Below are 16,506 nucleotides of genomic sequence, written 5' to 3'. Positions count from 1 at the left end.
TTCTCTTTATTAGCAGCAAAAATGAAGAAATGACTGCAGCTAAGCATGAGAATGAGGATATATTCATTGATGCACAACTCCAGCAGACTTTGGCTGACCTGGATGAAGATTTAGAAGGTAGGGAACTGTGTAACCTCTCAGGTACAAAAGACATAGGCATAGCTGGGAGGTACACAGTCAAACATCTGAGACATCTGCACATTTCTCACTGAGATCACTGGGAGCAACTCGCAGGTCCAAGGCAGAATGCGGCGCACCCGAAGTGGCTGCTTTCCCTTTGCTTCTGGGGCAGCCACTCTTTATAAAACAGCACTGAGTATTTTTCAAGCTGTTTATCAGGTTGTCATTGTATTTTGGTGTCTGCTACTAGAAAGAGGTGATCAGCAGTTTGTGGACACATTTTGTGGGCCACATTTGGTATAATTTCATTGACTTCAGTGACACTAAATCAGTAGTGAATTTAGCTCTCTTTTATAAACAGTACTTCTGCTGCATCTTTTATCCTAGTGAAGTAGAGAAGGGGAGACATTTTGGTCTCCCCTCTGTGTCCACACTACATTAGCAGACGTGTGTTGTAAAGTTAAAAATTGAAAAATGCAGGAAGAAACAATGGGAAGAGATAAAATATCATCACAAAGCGATAATGTGCTTCTGTTTTTCCATCTGTGAATACAAACATTTCACTATTAATGGTTTGTCATCAAATGATGCTGAATACTTCTTTAAAACTTTCCATCTTTATTTCAGTACTTTTGCAGTGGACTTCCAATTTAATTTCTGTGAGTTTTCCAACACTGCTTTTTCTTAGCTTCTGTGTTGTAACCCTTTATTTATACCAGCAAATTTGAGAGGAGAGTTAAGCTTCTTGCACAATGAGGCTTCTGGAGTCATTGGTAATGAAGGAAAATGAAAGAATGGAGAAAAAAATACAAGTACTGTTTCTTTGTTTGCTTGCTCAAGGAAATCCTTCAGCTGGGTTGTTATTACTAACCAGGTCTGGGAAACATAATTTGGAGTTGCTCACTGCTTCTCAGAAGTGTTTCTCCTTTGCAGTCATGTGGTGAAATGTTTATCACTGAGAGAAGTTAGTCAAAGATAAGGTATGAACAATAGATTAAATTCTGCTTTCAGCTGCATGTATATGTTTCCCACTGGCTGAAGCAGGAGGACTGCAGGAATATTTGGCTGATCCTAATCAGCAGCCAGACAATAAAAAGGACCCAGATCTCTCCTTTTTTTGTAATACAGGCATGAATATATTCCTGTTAATTTTTGTGTAACTGAAATATCTGCTATGGGTAAGTTTGTATTAGCTGTTCGTCTAATTTAAAGTCATATTGCCTAAATATTACCTATATGTAATATTATATGTGTATTTTGCAGCAATGGATGTTAAAAGTAACTCTGACTCTGAGTGTATCAGTGAAGTGCAGAGCCCACATATAAGAAAAGTTGAGGATGCCCAGGATGTTGCCAGTTCTGTTCCAGTAACAGTCATAGATGATGTTCCAGAAGTTACCATCTCTAGTTCGTCTGGAAACCAAGAGACAAGGGGTTCGCAGAACTTACTAGCTGACTCTGTCAGTACAGGAAACTTTACAAATAAAAACAACAATGCGGGTTCCTTTGATAAAGGACACACAGATGTTGGACCTGTATGTAAATCCAAAGACCTGCTACATCAGCAACCATCTGAAAGCGAATTCATTCACTTGCCTGTGGAACAGAGGAGAGATATGTTTGAATCTCTCACATCCTCCTTTGAAAAAAGAAGTGAAAAGAACTTAAGACTGGAAGCCCCACCCAGGCATGGTATGAAGTGTGAGGAGTGTAAATCTAAGCTGATTCCATCTCACTCCAAGACCACAACTGAAATCAGTACAGCAAAAGAGAAAGTAAATCCATTTAATGAAGGTAGTAACAGGGAGAGAACTCTGAAAAAAAGTAAATCAGAATTAGAAATCAAACGGCCACCAGCAAAAAAAATTGAGGCAGAAGAAGTCCCATCAACGCCCCCATGGTGTCATCGTGCCCAGAATTGGGGAACAAATTACGAACCCAAAATGGGTTTGACAACCTTTAAAGTTGTCCCTCCCAAACCTGAAGTAAAATATTCTGATAGAGGAACTTCAGTCTCCACTGGTGCCATTAAGATAGACGAATTAGGCAACCTTATCAGCCCAAAGGCTGTTGTCAGTAAGAACATACCAGGTTCCTCTACTGGTGAAAGTGAGGAAATTCCTCTCGGGAAAGTGAAGGAATTTTGGAGGTCAAGTTCTGTGGAAAAACAAAGTGATGACTCTGCTGAGCATCTTGCTAAAAAGCCAGCAGTTAACACAAACTTGAAGTCCTTCGCTATAAAACAGGAACACAAACCTGTCTGTCTTGGAGCTCCAAAACCTGTAGCACCACAAACTGTTACTTCCCAGGTAGCTGAAAAACAGTCTGAGAATGAAAAGACCAAACCACCTCTTCCAGTCACGCAGTCTCAGGTAAAACCATTAATGGCCCCAGCCATTAATAAAGACAAGGTGGAGCTTCCATTTCTAAAACCTCATAGGAGAACTTCAAGTCAGTATGTCGCCTCTGCCATTGCAAAACACATCAACCTACCTACCTTTAAGCCTGACTCTGCAGGATTTCATGAGAAAGATGAAAATAAGCATGGAGCAGGAGAGGTTAAAACTGAAGCAGAAGCTTCCCCCAAAAGGTGTATTATTGTGTCCAATTCCAGCCCTGTGGAAACAGAATCGGCAGAAACAACAGAAAAATATGTAAATATTTTTACTTGCAGTCAAAAAGTATCCCACAGGTTCACACCTGGTGATAATTCTGGCGTGGAAAACAAAGTAGTTAACATCAGGGCACCAAATCAAGCAACTCCTGCTAGTTTCTATAAAAAGAATGTCAGTGTCCCACTTACTAAATCCTCTCCAAAGGATAACAACGGTACAGAAGATGAGCACAGTTTAAATAGCAAACAAAGTATAGCGGAGAAAAAGACGCGTCTTTTGTTCGACCAGAAATGTGAGACTTTGCCCCGTAGTAATTCAGCCTCCTCTCTCAAGTCACCTGATCTCCAAGTAGTCTCACCCCCTTTCAGCTCGTCTTTGCGGATCACTAAATGGCCTCCTGCTGACAGCATGCAAGTTAGTTCGCTGAGAGCATCGTCCAAGTTAAATGGTGTGACAGCAAAGGCAGAGTCAGAACAGAAGGACAAACCTGATGATTCAGTCACTAATGCTGTCGGTGAACTGGATGTTAATGTGCAGACCAATATGTTTGGACCAAAGAAGAAGTTCAAACCTGTTGTCCAAAAACCAATTCCTAAAGATACGTCGCTGCACAGTGCCCTAATGGAAGCCATTCAAACAGGAGGGGGAAAGGAGAAGCTCAGGAAGGTAAAGTGGAGACTTTCTTTAGTCTGTTCATATTGCAGAAACACGCAGAAGTCTGTCAGACACAAGAGGTTTTATAACTGGTACCATTGCTAGGGACCTGGAGTACGCATGGCGTTTGAAAAATTTATAGTGGCAAAATGCAGCCCAAGCCACTGGTGGTTCTGCATGTCCTGTATGTTATGCAACACCATTGCTGCTGCACTGCCTAAAAGAGGCAGAGGGTGCATAGATACAGCATGAAGGAGAGGTAATCGAGGTTAGCCAAGAGCCTAGCCTGCATTTCAGGCCGTTACGTAAAAACAGGAACACACAGCACATAGAAGACTTGTAAAAAAACTGCTAAAGAAATAAAACTCCATTTTGTATTGCTAGGTGATACTGGTTTGCCACTGATTGTATGCTTAGGGGATATGAGACTGAGTCTGTAAGTATGGAGTTCCTGACTGGGACCTATGGGTACCCTCACCATTCAGCGTGAGCTCAGGTTGTAAAGCAGGTACAAAAGCAGACAGACAGCAGTTTCCATAGCTTGAATCTGGTACAAGTGCTAAAAATACTTTTAATAGTGTTTACAAAGTATCTCTAAGTAAATATCTAATAACAATCTGAGGTTTATTCTTTTCACATTCTAGGTTTCAGACAGCGCACTAAATGGCAATCACAAGAAACCCTCATATGCTGAGCCAGAGAATGAGCGCTCAGCCCTTCTAGCAGCAATTAGAGGCCACAGTGGCACCTCAAAGCTGAAAAAGGTAAGAAATCAAGATAAGTGGTCTCCTAGGTGCAGTCTGTGCCTGCTGAGTGTTTCGAATAAACCTGGAGAAGATGAAACTACAAGTTGTGTTGCAAAGAGAAGACTTTAGGAAGGAGTGTTATGATACAAAGTCAGATCTGACTTATGCAGATAGCAGGGCAGGGCAGATTCTACCCTCTGCTATAAAACTTCACATTCCTTCAACTGGTGTGCTTTTAACTGAGAAAGAAGTGTATAGAAATCCAAATGGATTACAGTGAATGTACACTGGAGACGTCAAATGTTCATCATGTTCACATTTTAGGTGTTACTTTTTCTACTTTATAGGTGTGTGGTTAGGTTAATATATTTGTATTTCCTTACATATACATCCAATTCCAGCTGCCTGAAAAAACACTAGGGCTTCTCCGTGCGTGCTGTTTATCTGTTAATATGAGCTGGTGCGTGCGAGTAATTGATGGAAAATTTCAAACACTTTCACCACAGCAGGATAATTCCTTCTGTCTGAAAGATTTACCTAATCATTAAAGCATCTCTTATTCCTAATAGCTGAAGCCTGCATTGTTCTAGCCTTAGTTCACTAATCCAGCCAAGGATGTGTATTTGGCAAGGAGGTTCCCATTTCCCTTATGCAATGACTCAGGCCATTAGCACACGTCCAAATAACTGGCACTAGGTAGAAAGTCTCCCTTGTCTCTGTAAGGGAATTAGTCCTTCCCTCAAAGCGGTTCTGAATACCTTACTGCCCTTGCTGCAGATGGGGTGCAGCTTCCAGGGAGCTTGAGAGCAGAACATGCAGCGCAGCAGCCATCTTCACGCAGACTTAACTGCAGTTTGTGTTCATGAGGAATAGACGTAGATCTGTGCGAAAGAGGCTCTGACAACGAAGTGGTGTTGTATTGCCACAGAGACTTTTTGGAATACTTTCCTCCCGCAGAGAAGCATTTGCCATCGTTTTAAAGGAAGTTGCCTAGAAACCGTGCGCTTCTTTTTCACACTCTGTCACCTGTGCTAGTTGAAGCATCGTGTTTGTATGTGTACAGGGTGGGATATAGATGTGCTGTGATGAAAGGGCTGTCTTTTCATGTCATCTCAAATGTTCATGTCTTGTTTGACATTACGTTATTACCATGTATTTGTCCGTGTCCGTGTGTGTGTATACAGTGAAGGAATAGAACATAGGAGCTCTGTGAGTTTGGATTAATTGATGGGCAATGAATCCTTTCATTTTTCACTAGGGAAGTCTTGTGCCTCAGTTTCTCTGCAACAGAATACTAATGCATTTATTTGAATACCTCCTGTTTGGCACATGGAACTGAATTTCCTAATAATTGCCAAATAATTTGATTACAAATAATTTATCATGATTATTACTAGTAATGTTGCTAATGGCAAAACTATTTATTGAGGCAGTTGATGGAAAAGCTGGCTTAGTCTGAAAGATTACCTCCTCCCCTGCATTCATTTTAACTAGAATGAGTTTCCAAGTAAGTAATTCATGCAGGAATTTTAGGTTCAGAAATTCTACAGAAAGCCACTTGGAAGAGCAATCAGTTTTGTTCTCAGTGCTTTCACATTGTTCTCTCTGGTCTTTCTTTTTTTTACTTTTTTTCAGTGTGGCTGAAATCTTTAGGTTTAATATTATTTTTTTTCAATGAAGCAGTGAAATCTTAAATCTAGAAGAGCCTCTCTGTCATATGAGATTATTTCCAAGCAGCATAGAATGTGAAAAGTAATGGGATTCCTGGGTGGCTACTGCAGCCTTAATATATATTCCTGATTCCAAAACCCCTTGTGGTTGTTTCCAAATGAATACCAAGTCCAACTCTCTGTCTGTTACCTTACATGCCAAGAAGACTTACAGGATGCTCGAGCTCACAGTAAATAAAGATTGAGTTTCTGAGTCAGAGGCAATGCCAAATCCTTGATGCTTGTAATCAGCCCAGCTGAGTGATGTGAGTGAGTAGTAACAGATGTTCAACCTCATGAGCAAACAAAAGTTCTACATGTTTTATGTCATTCAAGCAAAGTGAAATTGGGGTACTGAAATTAAAGTGCATCAGATGTCAAGTAATTACAGTTTAGTCATGCTTGGTATTAACTTCCTCCTTTCAACTGCATCATGAACAGATCTCCTCATCGGCTTCTGAAGAGCTCCAGAGTTTTAGGAATGCAGAACTGTCCTTGCAGAAAACAGAAGACTCTTGGGAAGAGCAGTTCTGTATCCCACCTGCCCCTGCTCAGCCACCACCACCACCACCACCTCCAACTCAGCTGTCAACAGCAGCTCCTAAATTCTCTGCTACAACTGCAGGTGACCCTGGGGAGGCAAGGCGAGCCCTAATGGAGGCCATTCGCTCCGGTGCTGGAGCAGCAAAGTTAAAAAAGGTAAATTACTTTTATATTTCCTTGTGGATGAAATAAACTGGGGCTGCTGTGCTCTGGGAGCTGTTTGTAAGCCATGGTAGCCACACATTTCTTTCTGCCATCAGAGGAAAGTACATGCAGTGTTTTCTCTAACTGAGTTAAAGGTCCACATTGTATTTCAAACCTTTGAATGGGTATTAAAACACACTACTAAGGCTAAAACATGCCTGTACATACATGCAACCATATGAACAGCCAGTACTTTTTTGAAGAGAGCAACGAGAGCATGAATATCATTTCAGAAAGCACTCCCATGCCCTTTTCCATTATTGTGAATCTGAGATGATACTGGATGTCCTTCAGACTGCGTGAACTTAAGAAAGATCAGATGTGAGACCCTGAAGCAAATTTAGAGATAGATATTCTCTCCCAATTTCAGTAGTGTGTCCTAGACTTTGAGTCCCTACATTTGCACCCTGGTCACACATACTGAAAGCTGTCAGTAAAACCGTGGCTTCCTTTTAATGTCAGTCTGAACTTAATTGTAAATTGGATGATATGTGTATCCCTTCTGTGGTCATCTGTGGGTTACTCAGCTCCCAGATGGCTAAATGCTCATTTGCCTGGGTGTGATTTTTTGGCATAAGTTCACTTATCTCTTTGACCAAAAATTATTTTTCCTAGTCTTGTGTTACGCTATATTTCTAGGTGAAGAGAAATAGATTAATTGGTTTAAGTGGAGTTATCTTAATATTATACTGCAGTATCAAAGAATGGACTTTGATCCACAGACTTTAGGGAATGTACAGAAACAGGTGCCATTTTCCCAGCATGTGATTTGCCTAATGCCAGCCTAAGTATGTAAATAGGCTTTAACCTTGCTCAGTTGTCCTCTTTAAAAAAAATTCAGAAGAGATGACCAAATTTTAACAATAAAAAGGCTAGCTAAAGAAATCTGACAAATGAGGAATTCCACAGAATCAGTGGAAGTTTACATCAGCATACAAAGAGAACTCTGGATGTGCCGTTATTTTGCATGTGAAAAGTTACATCTATACTATGCATACTAGTAGAAGACTGCAAATTATGAAGAAGTAATACTCTAAGTCAGGCCTTTGTTTCCACACTTAACCGGTTTACAGAAAAATAGGGCATTTGGACATTCAAGAATACTTCATGTGGTTCATTGATGTCTAGATCTTTTCAAATTCCTTGTTCTTCCTACTGCATAACTGTTGCAGAAGTCTCTGAGGGGACCTGTACCACTACTCATTTAAACAAGTCTTTATCATATCCTTGGGGATTCACTTTGAAACAGTTGGATGGCCATTGCAGTCCATGAAAGTAATCTTGATATACTGATATATTCTGCTAAACACTGTGCCTGTCTTCTTTCATTTTCGAGACAGAGTAATTTTTGGTAGTTCTGACATTGAGGTGACAGAAGAGTGGATCTCTTATTATGTAGGTCTTTCAGGAAAATAAAAGAGAGCAGCATTTTTTCCAAGACAAAGTAAGATTTTCTTATTGTTGTGCTGTCCTCCATAATATTGGATATGCAAGCTGTCTTGTATATGCTAAAGGCATCATATCACTTTGACATCTGGTATCCCATGTCCTTGATCACTAATAAAATAAGAATGTCAGATTTCACAAAGAGCTTTCTATCCAGTGTGTATTAATCTCTCTCCTAGTTTGCTGTGTTAAATGAGAGCTGAATGCTGATATTTTCCCTGCAGTTGGACAACTTGTGATAGCAAAAATTGAGTTGGTAGAAGTATGTATCTGTATATCGGAGGTTTCTTCCTTTACAGCTGAAGGACATGTCTCCAATGAGCACTGAGTTTTTGGTAGAGAGTAACTAGCAGGTGGTTTTGCACCAGCACCAGAGCAAACTTTTTTTCTTTATTTTGTCTCGTCTGTCCAAGATCTATGATGTCATGACTTGAAGGTGTGAGCACAGAGCCATTTTTGGCTTTGCTTTCTAGAGGATTTTGGTTTCAGCAACTAGACAGCAGACTGGGAAGTTCAGTTCTGAATTGTGTCTGTTTCTCTTTCATTGTCTTCTTGAAATTTTCTGGAACAAGGGCTTCTGATGGTGAAGTCATTTATTTAGCTAATATTGCAGAGAACTGGGAAGGATCTGCATTGCTTAGTTATGTATGACTCAGTTTGGCCTTATTTATGAGGGGTTATTTGCAATGGAAGTAGATCAAACGGGGCTGTCAGGGCAACCAAACATAAAAAGCAACCAATTGCCTAGATAAGGAGCATCCCAACCAAAATTTGAGCTCTATTAATATCTGTGAAAAGGCAACTCCTCCACTCCACCCTTGATTACACAGCTGTTTGCTGAAGTCATGAACTTTAAGGTTGAAAGATCCACTGTGCAGGAAGGGAGGAAAGAAAGTGCTGCAGGCTGACCCTGCCTTGCTGCGAGTCAGGGTCTGCACCACACAGGCTGTAAGTGGGTCACCCAAAACAAACTAGAACAAAAATAGGTACTTGAGAGAAATGCCAAGTGAAGGTAAGACAGTATGTGCACAGGTCTCCTGGCTGTTCTTTAATCCGTTTCTTGGAGTACTGTGCCTGCTTTGGCAAATAAATCATACTTTGTTTTGAAGAAACGGCTTCTGTTTTATTGCACACTGTTGCTGTCCACAGACTCCTGAAGGAAAATTCTTGAGGGTGCCAAGCCCAGCTGGTCCTCCTGAGGAACATGGTTCATCCCCAGTGCAGTGCAGTGCAGTTTGGAGACCTGCCAGAAAGGGGGTTAGATTTCATATCCTACCCAAAGGGAATAGAGATGCAAATGTGATGAAAAGTGGTGAACCTACCACGCTGGAAAAGGTTGCAGGCAGCAACCTTTTTCTTCACTTTTCAGAATGGTCTGTCCTGCAACCTGGTACATGTTTAGCATGTCCAAAGTGTAACAGCAAGTCAGGGGAGATGGCGTGAAGTAAAGTCACCGACCAGGACGGATGACCTAGTGCCTTTGGCAGTTAATTGACTTCAGAAATAAAGGCATCTCACTAGCAAGGAGCCTGCTTCCTAGCCATGCAATCTACCTCCTGTACAAAGGACAGTCAGTCAGTAGGGGAAATAAACAGCTGATCTGAGACCAAATATTGGCTAATTCTACTGAGTCGTGTTAGTAGAAGAATGGTAACATCTGAGCTTCTAGTGTTAAAAGTGAACTGGTGTTTTCTTTAAATTGCGTCAAAGAACTTTGTGTCACAAGTTCATGCAATTAAGATTCTTATGGTTCGTTTTTAAATATTTTATTTCTGTCTCAGAAAATGCAGCCTAATATGGCTAGATTTCTGCAATTCTGTGTATCATTACATGTTATACAGACACTGAAGTATACTTGCCTTGGGATTTACTATGATTATCTGTGGAGAAAAAACATAACTACACATGCAAATAACCCATTAGATGTCTAGCTGTAGGTATAGTTGCAGCACAAGTCCATGCAGGATGGAAAATCTTACCCAACAAAGAGAAGTTATAAAAGTTGCCTGTGCTGCTATACCATCTACTCATATTAGGTAGAGTTGTACCCAGGGATTTGGTAGAAATAGAGCAGCAGAATGTGCCTGCATAAGGTGGGGAAGGCAAGTTGCATATCTGAAAAACAAGCTTTTGCTCATGGAAAAATGATTTCTGTAGACCACTTTTTAACAGTACGTACAAGAGGTATTCTACAGACTTCACATTTCCCAGTAAAGATTAGAGCCAAACATATTTAAGCAGCCTTTTGTAAGTTAACAAAATGAACGTGGCTCTATCACAGTATGTACAAGCACTCATTCCAGTGTTTGGCATCGGCATTTAGTCACATGAGCTCTTGATACGTGCAGTGTATCACTCTGTTGGCAATCAAAGGAGCCAGGTAAGGTAATTACTGCACCTATTACAATAAGTCAGTGTTGTATGCTGGTATAATTTGAAGTTGGTTGCCAGCAAGTAATACATCGATCTGAATTATGGCATGTTCAATTTCTTCCAGGGAGTATGGCTTAGTTCTGTACCTTTATGTCTTTATGTATAGCACTGGATTATTTTTCTCATATAATCAGAGGTGTGGTATTCTGAATGAAGAAAGACTGTTTCTCGTCATTGTTGTCCGTGGGTGCAATGACAGAAATTACAGACTCAAATCCACCGTTGATGTTGTCACTGCTATGCTGGAAATGGGGCAGGAGACCCCACTTAAAGGTTGGCCAAGCTTGATATACAGGTAGTCAAATGAGCAAGTAAAGTGATTCTAGTTCCCATGCATAGTTAGGAGCAGTCATTTGCATGCTGCTACTTCATTTGAATTGAAAGATAAAACTTAATTTGAACTCTTCACATTGCTAATAATTTGTACCATGGCCTACTTTTTTCTCTAAGAATAAAGCTTCTGCCATGGACACTAAGGCCAATATGGAAGGTTGAAACTTAATCAAATACATTATTCCTGTTTAGCTTTTGTGGTGACATTAATGTATATCTGTCTGATAGAATCAAAGCTCAGTAACTTTGATTTTGGAAGCGTACACTGGCATTAAAATTAAGCATATGCGTAGATGACCTGAGGACTAGGAAGGAAGATAAGCATTTGTTTAAGGATTTTCCTGAATTAAAGGCTATGGGAATTTCCTTCATTCAGTCAGGAAGCAAAGTACTCATCAATTGATTTATGTGACCAGTGACAGCTTTCCGATTCTGCATAGATTTTGACAGTCAGATATTGCTTGCTTACAGCCAGGGTTTCTGTTCATTCCACAAAATGAAGAAAGTTCACAGAAAAATGTCACCTACACTCTAGTAATAATGTTACTGCAACTATAAGATCTAAGGATATGTGAGGTGTGGAGTTTTAAGCAAGGATAATATAAACTTTTATTAGACCAACTGATACAGCTAGAAAAAAAAGAACAGATAAGCTCTAAGTCTTAAGTAGCTGATGAAGAGACTAGGCTTGAAAACAGTCCCACAAGAGAATGTTTGGTTAACAATGTCAACAGTTGAAGGTTTAAAAATATCTTGAATGATCATGTGCTTTTCTTTGTTACAGGTCCCTCTGCTCGTTTGAATCATGTATAAAGAACAGGTAATTGGAAATCTAACCCCATATGCACCCATAATCATCATTCAAGGTCTGAAGTGGCAAAAAACATCAAGAAGTTTAGTTTATTCTCTTGTCTACGAGCCAAAATAAGTTGTAGTTAATTTTCTGTGTGTTCCTGCATAATGGTTCTAAGCGGAAAATGTGTTGCTCTGCTGTAAAGTGTCTGTGCCAAGGAATTGTGTTTTGCCTCTGAATATTTAAGGTTGCCAATAAACTATTCTTGTTGGCAGGTTAATAAGAATATAAACACTGTGCAGTCCTGTGTTAATACTTAATTGTGTTTATGGGCAAAATAAAAAGGCTTTGCTAGCTATCTGAAAAGTAATACTCATTTCAAGTTGTTAAAAATATGTAACTGTTATAAACTCTTCACTTGCTTCTTATTTGGTTTAGAAAAGGGCTGAAAGCGATCATGGAGAAAAAAGAGAATAAAGATCTATAGAAAAAATCACAAGAAAAAGGTTATGGTACATTATGAGGGACCTTAATTGTCATAAGATGGAGTCTTTTTTTTTTTTGAGATTAGATAAACTTCATATCTTTGGTGGAGCTCTGTGAAAGCAGGCAATCAATAATGATTGTGAGACTGTGTCTGCTGAAGAGTTACTTATGGGATATGACGTATAGAATACTAAGCTGTATAGATATACCGAACCCTAGTAACATTTGTGGCACTTTAAAAATACTGAGACACCTTAAGGGATCTCTTTTTGCAACAGACTGTGAAGGTTACTAGTAAGATTTCAGAGCCCTGCATAGAGGTCCGAGGTCTAGAATTCATTCCCGCACTGCAAAAGGAAATGAAGCTGGTTTGGATCAGTAGTCAGGACTTAGTCCCTTGGTCAGGTCATGCCTAAGTTGGCCTTCTGTTTCCAGGTTGTACGGCTGTTGTATGTTGTCTCATGAGTATTTATAGCAGCATCTTTTTCAAATGTTAACTACTTTGGTAGTTGTTGTTGTACATATTTTGAAAATATTTCATTAAATTGAAATGATTAACTTATAAAAGAGGGATCAAAATGCTTTTTCATATTTCCTATATTGTAATGAAATGAAGGAAGAGGAAGTTTGTACATTTACACTTTTATAATCACAGACCAGAGTGACGGTAGATTCTTTTTTTTTTAGCTGAAATTTAAAATGTATGCCTATGTAATGTTGAGAGCAAGAGCATATTTAGCCATCTGCATTTAATATGACTGTATATTATATATTGTAAAATATTGATGTCTGTTAGTGCCACAAATAAACGTAAAATCAAACCTTACATGGCTTGAAGGACTCCTTTTGCCAAATGTTTTCCGTTTAAAAAAAGAAAGTAGAACTGAAGATGGTCTTAAGCAAACCAGTATGCGGTGTTTGATATCTCAGCTCTAATATAAAATGTCTCAAGCAGAAAAGGGCTCGCAGCTAATACTTTAGGAACGCAGTTAGAAATCAACAACTAGAATCAAGCTATCAGTTGTATACATTTTGATATTAACCCAGTACTGCTAAAGATCCATTTCATCATTAGGGAAGCTAATATGGTTAGAATTAAGGTCTTCTTTCATGCCCTAAGATAAACAAGATCACTTTTGTTGACTGGTTAGTCTTCTTACACCTTAAAAGTCTTCTCAGTGTCCTTGAGATACAAAATATTAACATGATAAATTGCTATTGCAGGAAAGGGTTCGGTCACTCATAAGCTTGAATACTAAACAGATTGTCCCACCAGTATCAAGTGCAGCTTCCTTGGTGAGGTGCAGTAAGATGGAATTCATTGCAGTTCTTCCTCTTGTTTTTCTTAGTGTTGTCTGAAGGCCCTGGCTCTGTAGCCCTTCATTCCTAATACCCCTTTTGTGTAACAAATTGTGTAGATACATACTTTTCAAAGTAAGGGATCCAAAACTGGATTTTGAGATAATAAGATACTCCAGTCTTTGAGACTCAAAGGTTCTCTCTCTGGCTGCTGCATAGGACAAAAGTTTATAAAATATTTATTCTTAGATAAACTTCTGGTTATCAAATTCCCATGGCTAAAAAACTGTAAGATTAAGAACAGCTGCAAGATGAGATGTCACCTTCAGTGTGACAGGAAAGAAATAATAAAAAATCCTGCCAGCTCACTCAGAGCTCAAGCTGAAAATGGAAAGGGAGTTCAGCCGTCTACAACAAGAAGCTGGACTGGGTGTACATTCCCTTCTCTTGCTGATGGGAGATGTGTGTGCTGCTAATATTGTCATCCCAGGTACTGCAGAAATCCTGGTAGCAATTTAAGTCCAAATTAATGGAAATTTTAATATAAACCCGTTTTGGATGAAGTCTAGTTATAAGTATGACCCTTCCATTCAATAACTTCCTATGGAGACTTTCAGCAGTCTTCAATTGGGAAGTAAGCATACATTGGTGTTTCAGTGCATGTCAGGCAAGCTCTTCCGAATCTCTTTGTCACGTCACCCCCCTCTTTTACCCTGATTCAGGACTTGGGAACTGGGGTGCTACTGGATGAGATGGATTTGGGAGATGCACTCCATCACAATCTGACATTAACTCCATGGAACCAGACTGGAGTTTGTCCTAAGTTAAAAGAACAAACCCTTACGTGTCTGGTAAAGGCATCGTGTCCTCAGCACCAAGTATTCCAATTTATCTGCTCTTATTGGTCCACACGGTTTGCTAGTGTAGACACAGCCTATGTCTAGACGTCTACATGCCACCTGGATTAGTCTTTGACATGTCTTTTCATGGCACTTGTAGATGGTCAGTCCCAAGGCTGGTTTCTTTTTTGAAGGACCAAAATAAAGTCAGTTAGCTCCCGTTTTCCACAGTGTATCTCTTGGCCTAGGTTCTCCCTCCAGAACTCTTTAACTCGACCAGAGGAGAGTCTGATACACCTCTGGTCCTTTCTAATGCTCTTTTATCTGGGTAAGATATAGTCCAATGAGGTGAAAAATAGTATCACCAGAGAAAGTGAATGGAGAAGCTGGGTTTGCTATCTTTATTCCTTGTGCAGGTATAAATCAATGTTCAGGGCTTAGAGAATCTCTTAAAAAACAGAAAAAATGTAGCCACCTCCCCCCCTTCTTTTTTACATGTTTTTATTATTTTTTTTCTTACCGAGCTCAGAATATCACTCAACCATAAAGCTAGCATTAAATAGCTCTGATTAAATATTTAATTTTAAATAATATTGACTGTCTGCATGAGCGATTTGACTTAGGGGACTTCATTATGGAAAACTCCTTGTACAGACAGCCTTCTAATGTTGGTCATGCAAAGTATTGGACCAAAAGACTTTTTGACATGTACATCAATCTACGGTTTTGAACGTGGCAGGTTTTAACTTCCCTAGGTCATTCAAGTGATTTGCACAATTTATGCTACTTTTACCGCAGCCAAAAATTGGCACTTCATCAGCGTGTAGGAAGAAGGAAGAGAACAAGAGATGCAATTATGAAACAATGGAAAATGCCACCCAGAGATAGTTTGTGATGTTTTTCCTCTAATCTCTCCAAAAAAGAATCAGTTCTGTTGTTTAGTGTTGCTTAGCAGTAAGCACGTATTTTAATTTGAATGCAAAAATCTGCACAAATCTTCATTTGAGTCAAAGTTTGTCTGAATGAAATGTTCATAATTCGGTTCTTTGTTGGTGCAATATGAAAAATAGTTGTCTTCTACAACAGTAAATTAGCACTTTTAACGTATTTAGAGTATTTGTTTGTGTATTATTCCTCTACTCGTCTGTGTTCCTCCGCTGAGTTACATGTGTACCAACACGCTTTGCCTCTGAGACTTGTATTAAGATTTATGTGGATATTCCTATTCTTTCTCCACTTTTTGCTGTTGAGAACACAAAATAAAATATGCTATACCGCATGGGAGCTGTAGCTTCCATAATGGTTGCATTTCCCCACTTGCAGAAAATGACTTTTTCAATGGCAGAGTTTCTTTCTGAAGGACAAAATGAAAAAAAAAAAAAAAGAAAAAAGAAATTCCTAGGTTTTCGGTAATGTTCACCTGGATTTGGTACAGCGTTGTTCTAATCTGCTTTTCTATTTTGCTGAGTAGGGTGTGGAGTTTGATTCATTGCTGTCTTCATTTGGCTGGGGAAAGTTTCCATGTAGTTCAGTTCCCAGGGTTGTTCAACAAAGTACAGTAAGATGGATGAACCTTTCTAGGAGCAAAAAGGTATTTTTTCCTTATTATTACTAAATATTTTTAAGTGTTTGTTAAACAAGTGTAATTGGGTTTAAGTACTAACAGACTACATGATACCACACCAGCTATAAAAGTCACACTCTCCTTCTGGTTTTGTCTAACAATTAAAGGGGGAGTTGTTCTTATTTAAGCACATTTCTGATTTGTTGCAATATTTTATCTTTAAAAAGAGAGAGAAATTAGAACTACTTAACAGTAATACTGTATGTTCTTCACACTTAAGGAATTTAAGAACAAACTCACTTTTCATCGTCTGTTCCTTTCCGTCACTCACTACACACACACACACACACACAGAGTCTTTTTCATCATTTTAGGAAACTAGTAGTTGTTGGAAAAAGGATCTTTACCAGTGGATCATTTTTCCATTTATAACAGTAGCCTTTTTATCCTGTGAAATAGCAAGAAAGGCAGGGACTGAGTTTTGATGCAGTCACAACAGTTGTACACAGTCACTGCTGGAAGCTCCAGATAATGTCATCTTCAGCCAATTTCTTTTCCTTTTGCTCTTCTCTGCTTTTTTGTCTATATGCTTATAAAAACATGTACGCGCCATGTCTCGTTTTCTGAGGTCTTTATTGTGTTTGAAGTCCTAAAAGGTTTCCCCCTTAACAAAGCACAACGTTGTTGCAGTTGTACATCAGGCTGAAAGAGGACATTATTCC

At 39.3% G+C, this 16,506-nt stretch overlaps 1 protein-coding gene across 11 annotated transcripts in view; it reads left to right on the top strand.

Annotated features, from left to right (window-relative positions):
* The window catches only part of COBL (cordon-bleu WH2 repeat protein), a 154,141-nt gene extending 141,233 nt beyond the window's left edge, over positions 1 to 12,908 (top strand). For 8 of the 11 annotated variants that reach the window (XM_080580392.1, XM_080580393.1, XM_080580399.1 and 5 more), the window contains 5 exons: positions 14 to 117; positions 1,384 to 3,401; positions 4,034 to 4,153; positions 6,286 to 6,543; positions 11,588 to 12,908. In XM_080580392.1, coding sequence (XP_080436518.1) covers positions 14 to 117; positions 1,384 to 3,401; positions 4,034 to 4,153; positions 6,286 to 6,543; positions 11,588 to 11,605 — 2,518 coding nt within the window. In that variant the 3' untranslated portion in view covers positions 11,606 to 12,908. The remainder of the gene's footprint in view (positions 1 to 13; positions 118 to 1,383; positions 3,402 to 4,033; positions 4,154 to 6,285; positions 6,544 to 11,587) is intronic. The other 3 variants (XM_080580394.1, XM_080580401.1, XM_080580395.1) reach the window with 1 other exon arrangement.
* The last annotated feature ends 3,598 nt before the right edge of the window (positions 12,909 to 16,506 follow it).

This window comes from Anser brachyrhynchus, assembly GCF_964034855.1.
Source record: "Anser brachyrhynchus genome assembly, chromosome: 2".
NCBI classification, from domain to species: Eukaryota; Metazoa; Chordata; class Aves; order Anseriformes; family Anatidae; genus Anser; species Anser brachyrhynchus.
Note: the sequence above shows the minus strand (reverse complement) of the source record. Positions and strands in the feature narration are given on the sequence as shown.